We start from the raw sequence: 10162 nt of genomic DNA on the forward strand, positions 1-10162 counted from the left end.
TCTAAAATATACCTTTAGCTGATGTCCACCAAACAAGTCTACAAAATTCTTGATCGGGTCACTTAGCCATAATTTACCTAATAATCTATAAATTATAAAGAGTAAATTACACTGACATCCCATGAGTTTTAGCGAAATTACACAAACCACCCCTCACTTTTTTACACCTATACAAACCTCCCTAATTTTTATACTTCCATACACTGACTATCCCTGCACGAGAAATAAGTGTAATATTTTAAACAAAAATATATGATAAATGCAATTTAGTTAAACAAAACATGGTATATTGTGGAGACAAGTCAAAATAATATTTGAATCAATACCTCTTTATTATTTTTGGTTTGTTACGATATACTATAAGAGCGATTTAAACAATATCTCTTTAGAATTGTTGATGCATTTTATAACCAAAAATAATAAAGATACATTGATTTATATATTATTTGGACTTGTCTCTACGATATATACCATGTTTTGTTTAACTTAATTACATTTATCCTATTTTTTGTTTAAAAGATTACACTTATTTATCATGTAGGAGATATTAGTGTAATGAAAGTATAAAAATTAGGGGATTTGTATAGGTGTAGAAAAATAAAGGATTGTTTGTCTAATTTGACTAAAACTCAGATGTGAATGTAATTTATTTAATTATAAATTGTTAAATAAGCTCATAGGTGAAATCCTTAGGCCTATTATTAATAAGAGAAAATGGTGAAACTCAATTAATGGCATGCCTTGCTGGGCCAAAGCCCTTTTTTAGGTTTGTGACACCAATCTCATGACTCAATTACATGAACGTGACTCTTATTCAAATATTTTAATCCACAAACCTTAAAAAAATGTCATTTTAAGATTTTATAAATTGTGTAAAAGTTAAATTTAAAAATAGCTTTTAAATTTAAAAAAAAAATCATTGGAGATGAGAAAAATATCTGACCCATGAATATACATAAAAATAGTAATAGTATATATATATACAATGATAGTTTATGAGTGAAAATACATTTCATGGTTCCTACATATTAGTAAATTTATTTTTTTATTATTTTAAAATTATATATTATATATGTTATTATTATTTTATAATGAATTTTAGTGACTAAATTATATTATTAAATTTATCATATACATATAAATTTATAGAAAAAATTCAGTTGGGTCCAATTATCCATTGTAATTTGTTATATTCATATTAGTACGCAACAAATCAATGACCAAAAAAATTAAATATCAAGGCAATCCACACTTTTCTAACTCGCGACTCAAGTTAGTATTTTTTGTTATAACCATTATGTATTTTAACGATAACATAATGACTCATGGACACTTTTTGGAACTTGAAATTTCCATGCTGGAAAGTGGAAGTTCAATAACTGAAACAACACACTTTAAGTTAGTAAATTAAATTTTTTTTTACAAAAAACAATGTCATTGTTTAGTGTTTACACATTTTATTAGATCAAATATTCGAATCCTGGAAATAACATTTGTTTACAAGATAAAAATATATATACTTATCTTAAAATCTCACTAAATATGAGTTTAGTATTGTGGAATGTGTTTTTATCTTTTGAGAAATGTATAGCTTCCTCTCCTTTATTATTATTATTATTATTATTGTAAAGCCATAAATAATCTAACTCGAAATAAAATTATTCTCTTCCTCCATGGAGTCAACCTCCAAACCAAGAAATCATAAGATTCCACTCATGGACAACATAACATGCGTCGCCATCATCATTGGCGGCATTGAAGCACATATACACAAGAGAGCTCCCAACAACTTGTCTCCTTGAAGGCCATAATGAACGACAACAGCATGAATGTGGAAATCAACATCAACCAAAGAAGGATTGCCCCAAGCACGAAGCAGAACAGAGGAGGTGTGCTCTACTCATTGGGCTTCTCATATGCCCCACACATGAAGATGATCCAATCATTTTTTAATAAAATAATCACTAACAGAAATGACAGTCATTTCGATACCAGACTTTGGCTTTTTCCAGCTGGTAAATTAATAAAATATGAGTATGTTCTTATAGTAGAAATATTAAATTTTAAAAATTGTTGGATACATCTAAATTTCATCATCCATAACTGATTGCTATAAGTCAGCCGTTCACTTCTCATTCCTACTTATTAATAAGTTTATTTGAGAAAATAATATATATATATATATTAACAACTAAAACATAAGATTTGTTTATATAGTTTAAAATCTGCGCACCATGACTGTAAAGTTTTTTACACTATCAACATATCATCCACTATTAATTTATATTAGTTTTGTTTTGATGTTAACCTATGAATAATAAATAATTTACTAAAACATGCTAAAAATATTACATTGTCAATCCGTATTAAATCCTTTTTCATATGTTCTTCAACAAATATTAAATGATATATCAATTATATAAAAACTATACAGATATTAAACCTAATTTCTCAATCTATAAGTTCTTACTCAAAATTCACACAAAATATCACCGCAAGCCGCAACTACTTTGAAGTATATTTGTGAAAGTCAGATCTACAAACTTGGAAAAAATAGCCACCAACCAAATCCAACGGCTCATAAGCAAAATCTTCAAAAGAACGTTCTAGAAAAAACCCTCAACCGTAGCTATATAAACTCACCTCTTCCCTAGTTCTCTTCCTCTCTACACTGAATCTCAAAACACGGTACTAACAGCGCCGTGTTGAACCTTCACTTCTCTCTCTCTTCTTCCTTTCGCCGCCGTAACTAGTTTCGTAATCCAATGGCCGGAAAAGGAGAGGGTCCAGCGATCGGAATCGATCTTGGAACTACGTATTCTTGTGTCGGTGTTTGGCAACATGATCGCGTTGAAATCATTGCTAATGATCAAGGTAACAGAACGACGCCGTCTTACGTTGGATTCACCGATTCCGAGCGTCTCATTGGTGATGCCGCTAAGAACCAGGTCGCCATGAATCCTATCAACACCGTCTTCGGTTAGTTAACCAGATCTACTTTCATAGCTTAACTTCATGCTTTATTTCGATCCATTATGAGTTTGTATTTTTTTGCCTTTTATATTATTTGGTGTGCTTAACTCTTTATTATGATAGTGTTGTAGTATGTTTGATTCAATTAATCGTAATATACGGAAGTTTTATTGGATATGAGCTGAATTATTGAAATCAATTAGTTGAGATCTGTACGTGAGATCTGGTTATTATATAGTTTTGTAATATTACTCCGTGTTTTTAGATCTACTGCAATTTTCGATAATATTATTTATTCCTTTTATTGTTATTGTTTAGTAGTTTGTTTGATTTGGCTTATATTTTAGTTGAATAATGTAGTTTATGTTTTGGTTGATGCTTGTTTTGCTCTGTATATGTTAAAATGCTAATTTTAAGATACATAATTGTATTGAGTGTGAAGTAACTTATTGTAATCGATAGATTCGAAGTATTTTGTGACCCTTGTCATGATCTTGTGATTACATAGATTTGTAATATTCACTGAAGTCTGTATTTCTAGATCTTACTGTATTATTAATTTTGAGAAGTATACATTGTTTATGACATAATTCTAAATAAACATTGATGGTATTGGTCATCATATCATCGATCTGTTTTGATGTTTGTTTTTATGTTTGGAGTTGCCATGTCTCTCTCTATATATTCAACTTTTGCTTGTGTATTTGTTGAATCTAAAATCTGAGTCGAAAGTGAGAATGCCTATGTCTACATTAACTTATGGAATTGTTTTAATAAGTGCTCAGACTTCCAACGAATAACTGAATCTGATGTGTTTATGAGATGGCCTATTTTACTAAGCCATTGATTCTTGCTTACTAACTGAGACTAAGCAAAAGATTTCAGGCGTGCTTTATTTATATGCTTACTAATTGACTATGGAATTATTTCTAACTATATTTTACAAATTGACTAACAAGTAACAAACAACTCAAATAATATCATGACCTATATGCTGCCTACTTATGTTATGTTTTATGAGATAGTTTACTTATGACATGGTTTATGAAATGACTTATTTACTATATGTTCTGTCTCTCTCAGATGCCAAGAGGTTGATTGGTCGTAGATACAGTGATGCCTCTGTTCAGAGTGACATTAAATTGTGGCCTTTCAAGGTCATTTCTGGCCCTGCTGAAAAGCCACTGATTCAAGTCAACTACAAGGGTGAGGAAAAGCAATTTGCTGCAGAAGAAATCTCTTCTATGGTGCTCATGAAGATGCGTGAGATTGCTGAGGCCTTTCTTGGCTCTGCTGTGAAGAATGCTGTTGTCACAGTTCCTGCTTACTTCAATGATTCTCAGCGTCAAGCTACCAAGGATGCTGGTGTTATTGCTGGTCTTAATGTCATGCGAATTATCAACGAGCCTACTGCTGCTGCCATTGCTTATGGTCTTGACAAGAAGGCAACAAGTGTTGGTGAGAAGAATGTCTTGATCTTTGATCTTGGTGGTGGTACCTTTGATGTCTCTCTTCTTACTATCGAGGAGGGTATCTTTGAGGTGAAGGCTACAGCTGGAGACACCCATCTTGGAGGTGAAGATTTTGACAACAGAATGGTGAACCACTTTGTGCAAGAGTTTAAGAGGAAGAACAAGAAAGACATCAGTGGCAACCCTAGAGCACTTAGGAGGTTGAGGACTGCTTGTGAGAGAGCGAAGAGGACTTTGTCATCAACTGCCCAAACCACCATTGAAATTGATTCTCTTTATGAGGGAGTTGATTTCTATACTACCATCACTCGTGCTAGGTTTGAGGAACTCAACATGGATCTCTTCAGGAAGTGTATGGAGCCAGTCGAGAAGTGTTTAAGAGATGCTAAGATGGACAAAAGAAGTGTTGATGATGTTGTCCTTGTTGGTGGTTCCACCAGAATTCCCAAGGTGCAACAACTTCTCCAGGATTTATTCAATGGAAAGGAATTATGCAAGAGCATCAATCCTGATGAGGCTGTTGCATATGGTGCTGCAGTTCAGGCTGCTATCTTGAGTGGTGAGGGCAACGAGAAGGTTCAGGACCTTCTCCTTCTTGATGTCACCCCTCTCTCACTTGGTCTTGAGACTGCTGGTGGGGTGATGACTGTATTGATCCAAAGGAATACCACAATTCCAACAAAGAAAGAACAGGTTTTCTCAACATATTCCGACAACCAGCCTGGTGTGTTGATTCAGGTCTTCGAAGGTGAGAGGACAAGGACCAGGGACAACAACTTGTTGGGCAAATTTGAACTCTCAGGCATTCCTCCTGCTCCCAGGGGTGTTCCCCAGATTACAGTGTGCTTTGACATCGATGCCAATGGTATCTTGAATGTCTCTGCCGAAGACAAAACCACTGGTCAGAAGAACAAGATCACCATCACCAATGACAAGGGTAGGCTCTCAAAGGAAGATATTGAGAAGATGGTTCAAGAAGCTGAGAGGTACAAGTCTGAGGATGAAGATCATAAGAAGAAGGTTGAGGCCAAGAATGCATTGGAAAACTATGCATACAATATGAGGAACACCATCAAGGATGACAAGATCGGAGAGAAACTTGCTGCAGATGACAAGAAGAAGATCGAGGACGCGATCGAGCAAGCTATTCAGTGGCTCGACAGCAACCAACTGGGAGAGGCAGATGAATTTGAAGACAAAATGAAGGAACTGGAGAGCATCTGCAACCCTATCATTGCCAAGATGTACCAGGGTGGTGCTGGTCCTGATGTTGGCGGAGCAGCTGAGTATGCTGATGCTCCTTCAGGCGGAAGTGGTGCAGGACCCAAGATTGAGGAAGTGGACTAAGTGTAGTTCCTTTCATCTAGGATTTTTTGTTTGAATTTAAGTTCTACTGTTTGTTGCATTTCTATTGGATTTAATTTTCTGTTTTTAGTTTTGGATCAAGACAGCTTATTTCATATCTTTCCTTCTGTTTAAGTACGCATTGTTTTTATATAAGCATCAAAGACAGCTTTTATTTCACTTCTTGCCGTATTTCACTGTTTAAGTATGCCGTCCTTCTATGGTTTTTCTCCCAAATGAATATGAATTCTAATACCACCACCTGTGTATTGGTCTAGAGATCTAAGACCCTATGGGAGCAGCATTTGTTACATACTTGTTGAGAAGGGCATTGACATATCCCGAGAGAAATTAGTTTCTTATCCATAGGGTAAGTGATATTCTTACTGGTATTAAAAATATAACTTCTAATCATAAGGGAAATGACTATTTACAATCTCTACTCTGTTTGAGCTCGTTTTGACTACCTTGGAGTGATTTCCATATTCACTCTCCCATGTTTCTAGGAAACACACTAACTTTCCCCACATTCTATGTGTGCCCATTTCTCCTACCCCTCAAGTCTCAATTTCATTTCTTTTCAATGTCAACGAAAGTAATGATTTCTCCCCTCCTCGCATCGTTGTTTCTATATTTGAACCATTGTTTTTGAGTTAGTTGAGACTTATTCATAGTGCATTTGACTGTGAACTTTGTTGGTAAACTAAAAATTCTTCCATTCTCATGGAACTGATATATGTTGCACTATTCTATGATAAAATTCTTGTTTAAACTTTAAATTTATGTTATCCCACTAAAGCTGAATAGGAAATTTACCATGTGCTCATGATAACCTGTTTAATACGATATTGGAGATCCACCAGCAAACACAATTACGATGTAACTAGTTTGGGTTATCATAATTGGGTTGGGAACTAAGTCAGATTGATCTTTTTAATCAGCTATGTTTTATTTGATAAGGTTGTTTAAGGTACTCACATTGTATTCATTTGGAGCAGATGTTGTGCTTCATGATGTCAACAAAGTCACTTATTAGAAATCAAACTAAGAGATTGCTAGAAGGAACACTAAAGCAACGTATGGAATAGGAAGGTGGACTTAAAGGATTCCATTGTGTATTGATGTTTATTGAAGAAGTAGAATATTCAGTGAATTACAAAAGCAAGGACTATACTCTTATATCGGTTGGTCTTGCTTGGAATGAAAGCAACAGAAAAAACTGAATGCAACTACTTCCTAACAAACTAATTGAGGCACTTTTAACATGTGCTTAAAACAGAGATGCTCTGCTACTAAAGCCAATCCAAAGCAGGGAAGAATAAGCTATCAATCAAGGCTTGATCACGAACCAACCAGAACTGGGAAAAAGGCCTGCAATTTGCAATCTGCAACCTGCAATAAACAAATAAAGAGTTGCCTCATGTTTCAAAACATGGGCTAAGTGTTAGTAGACCAACCTGTTAGTAGATCAACCAAGGGCAATATTTAATACCCCCTTCAAGCTGGAAGATGTATATTAATCACTCCCAGCTTGCTTAAGTTGTTTTTGAAGAGAGTAGGTTCCAATGGTTGGTCAAAATGTCTGCTACTTGAGCAAAAGTGGAGATTGGTAATAAGTGAAGGAGTTTGTTGTTTAATCTTTCTCTAATAACATGGCAATCAATCTCAACATGTTTAGTACGTTAATGAAAAACAACATTGGCAGCAATGTACCTTGCCGAATTGTTGTCACAATATAATAGAGCAGGGTGTTTGTAAAGAACTTGGAAGTCATTGAGGAGATATGTTAGTCATTGAATTTCACAAGATGCAATGGTAAGGGCATGGTACTCTGCCTCAGAAGATGATCTAGAAACAATATTTTGTTTCTTAGATTTCCATGAAACAAGGGAGTCTCCTAGGAACATGGAATAACCAGAAATGGATTTCCTAGTGTCGGGGCATGTAGCCCAATCAGAGTCAGAAAACCCTTTGATTTGTATGATGGATGTAGGAGAATATAGGAGGCCCTGCCCAGGTGTTCCCTTTATGTATATAAGAACACGGGTCACAGCAAAAGTAATATCAGGACGGGTGTTAGTCAAGTAGAGAAGCCTACCTACAAGCTGTCTGTAGGATATAGGGTCATGATAAAGCTCACTGTCATTTTGGTGCAAATGATTGGTTTTAACCATGGGTGTTGGAGCAGGTTTAGAAGTGAGAAAGCCAGTGTCATGTAATAAGTCCAAGGCATATTTTCGTTGGCATAATGTAATGCCAATCTTAGAACGAGCCACTTCAAGGCCTAGGAAATATTTCAAGTTTCCTAAGTCCTTGATTTTAAATTGTGAGTCAAGATGACCTTTGACAGATTGGATCTCACTTGTGTCATTTCCAGCCAATATTAGATCATCAACGTAGATCAACAAGGCAGTGAAGTAATTGGCATTGGTTTTGGTAAAGAGAGAGTGGTCATGTTGGGATTGTTTGTATCCCAAAGAAAGAAGATAGGAGGATAACTTGGCAAACCATTGCCTACTAGCATGCTTCAAGCCATAAAAGAATTTATTTAATTGACAAACTTGATTAGGCTTGGTGCTATGCACACCAGGGGGTAAGGTCATGTATACAACTTCATCAAGGTCCCCATAAAGGAAGGCGTTATTGACATCAAGCTGGTGTAAAGTCCAGCCTTGTGTTGCAGCCAAAGCCAACAGTAACCGAATGGTGGTAAGTTTGATGACATGAGCATAAGGTGTAAGGCAGCAAGCTCATTGTTCATGGCCTCGACCCAATCAATGTATTTTGTTGCTTGATTATAGGTTTTTGGCTCAATATGGGAAGTGATGGACAGAGTAAAATTTAACTGGTTGGTGGAAAGGGTGTTATAGGATAGGACATGTTCAAGAGGGTGTTTAATGTTCTGATGTTGTGAGGTGGGGACAGAGTTCAAGTAGTTACAATGGTAGTCGTGGAGGTACCTAGGTGGGTGTATGGACCTAAGGGACCTTCTAGTGGGAGCTTCAGTAGTATGAGGAATATGTGAGGTTGGAGGAGTAGGAGTGTGGTTGGGAGATCAATGCAGGGCATACTGGTTTGGCTGATAATTGTGTCATCATGAAAGAGAAGGTTGGGGGAAGGTGATGGTGTTGTAGGCAAGGGTAGGATACCTTCAAACTTGGCAGACTCATTATCAGAATTGGATATGACTTGGTAAGGAAAAATATGCTCATGAAAGATGACATTGCAAGACAAGAAAATATTCCTGATGTGCAAGTTGTATAGAAGGTACCCTTTAGTCCCAATGGCATGACCAAGGAGGAGGCATCTGATTGCTCTAGGATCAAGCTTGGTTCTATTATTTGTGAGGGTGGAAGCATAAGCAAGGCATCCAAACACACGCAGGCAACTAAGACCAGGTTGCTTGTTGAACAAGGCTTCATATGGTGACTTAGAATTAAGAACAGGGGTAGGAAACCTGTTGATCAGATGAATAGAGTGAAGGACAACATAGCCCCAAAAAGCTTTAGGCATGTTAGATTGGAAAATGAGGGAACGAGTGGTGTTTAGGATGTACCTGTGTTTTTTTTCAACAACAGAGTTCTGTTGTGGTGTTTCAACGCAGGATTTTTGTTGAATGACACCAAGTTGATCATAGAAATTGGGTTGAATAAATTTCAAGCCGTTGTCGGTCCTAATGACCTTGATCTTCTTATTGTGTTGGGTGTTGGCTAGCTGAAAAAAGTTATGCACCAAGTTCCTTGCCTCAGATTTATTGGTCATAAGATAAACCCATGTATACCTACTAAAATCGTCCACAATGGTCAAGAAGTATCTATGTCCATGGAGAGTAGGGATGCTAAGAGGACCCCAAATGTCCATCTGTATGAGGTCAAAGGGCTTAAGGCTGAAAGAGGAGCTCCTTGAGTATGGTAGCCTAGATTGTTTGGCAGTATGACAAGTATCACAAACAAGCTTAGAATCAAACTTAACAAAAGGAAATTGCTTATTTATATCCTTTAAAACAGATAAGGAAGGATGGCCCAATCTAAGGTGCCAAACATAAAAAACAGGAACATTATGATTGTTTACAGATCCAACTACATGTAAGTGTTTATCAACAACTTTATGATTTCTACTTAGAATGTATAAACTGTTAAAGGCTTCAGCATGCCCAATCATCTTCGAGGAAGTCATATTCTAAATCAAACAAAAATCCTTATTAAGACAAGCTTGCATCTTAAGGAACAAGCCAACTTATTAATAGAAATTAGATTGTATTTGAAACTAGGCATGTATAAACAATTATGCAGAGTAAGTGTGTGCGTTAAATGAATGGTTCCTGAATGGTTGGCAACCATGGTAATATTGTTTGGCAACCTCACATGTATGGG

The 10162-nt window shown here is 36.0% G+C and overlaps 2 protein-coding genes across 2 annotated transcripts; one reads left to right on the forward strand and one right to left on the reverse strand.

Annotated features, from left to right (window-relative positions):
* On the forward strand, positions 2647–5969 carry LOC109334250 (heat shock cognate 70 kDa protein 2-like). Its single transcript, XM_019569901.1, has 2 exons — positions 2647–2979; positions 4057–5969. Exons 1-2 carry the CDS (start codon positions 2766–2768, stop codon positions 5790–5792), a joined length of 1950 nt encoding a protein of 649 aa, XP_019425446.1. The 5' UTR covers positions 2647–2765; the 3' UTR covers positions 5793–5969.
* On the reverse strand, positions 7580–8392 carry LOC109333950 (uncharacterized mitochondrial protein AtMg00810-like). Its single transcript, XM_019569530.1, has one exon. It carries the CDS (start codon positions 8390–8392, stop codon positions 7580–7582), a length of 813 nt encoding a protein of 270 aa, XP_019425075.1.

This window comes from Lupinus angustifolius, chromosome LG19 (assembly GCF_001865875.1).
Source record: "Lupinus angustifolius cultivar Tanjil chromosome LG19, LupAngTanjil_v1.0, whole genome shotgun sequence".
In the NCBI taxonomy this organism is placed as follows: domain Eukaryota; kingdom Viridiplantae; phylum Streptophyta; class Magnoliopsida; order Fabales; family Fabaceae; genus Lupinus; species Lupinus angustifolius.

What these genes read in the sequence shown, in the direction of transcription:
- LOC109334250 (XM_019569901.1), top strand. Translation starts at nt 2,766, where the DNA reads ATGGCCGGAAAAGGAGAGGGTCCAGCGATCGGAATCGATCTTGGAACT. An exon ending in TCCTATCAACACCGTCTTCG is followed by an intron (nt 2,980 to 4,056) that starts GTTAGTTAACCA and finishes TGTCTCTCTCAG; the next exon opens with ATGCCAAGAGGTTGATTGGT.
- LOC109333950 (XM_019569530.1), bottom strand. Translation starts at nt 8,392, where the DNA reads ATGACCTTACCCCCTGGTGTGCATAGCACCAAGCCTAATCAAGTTTGT.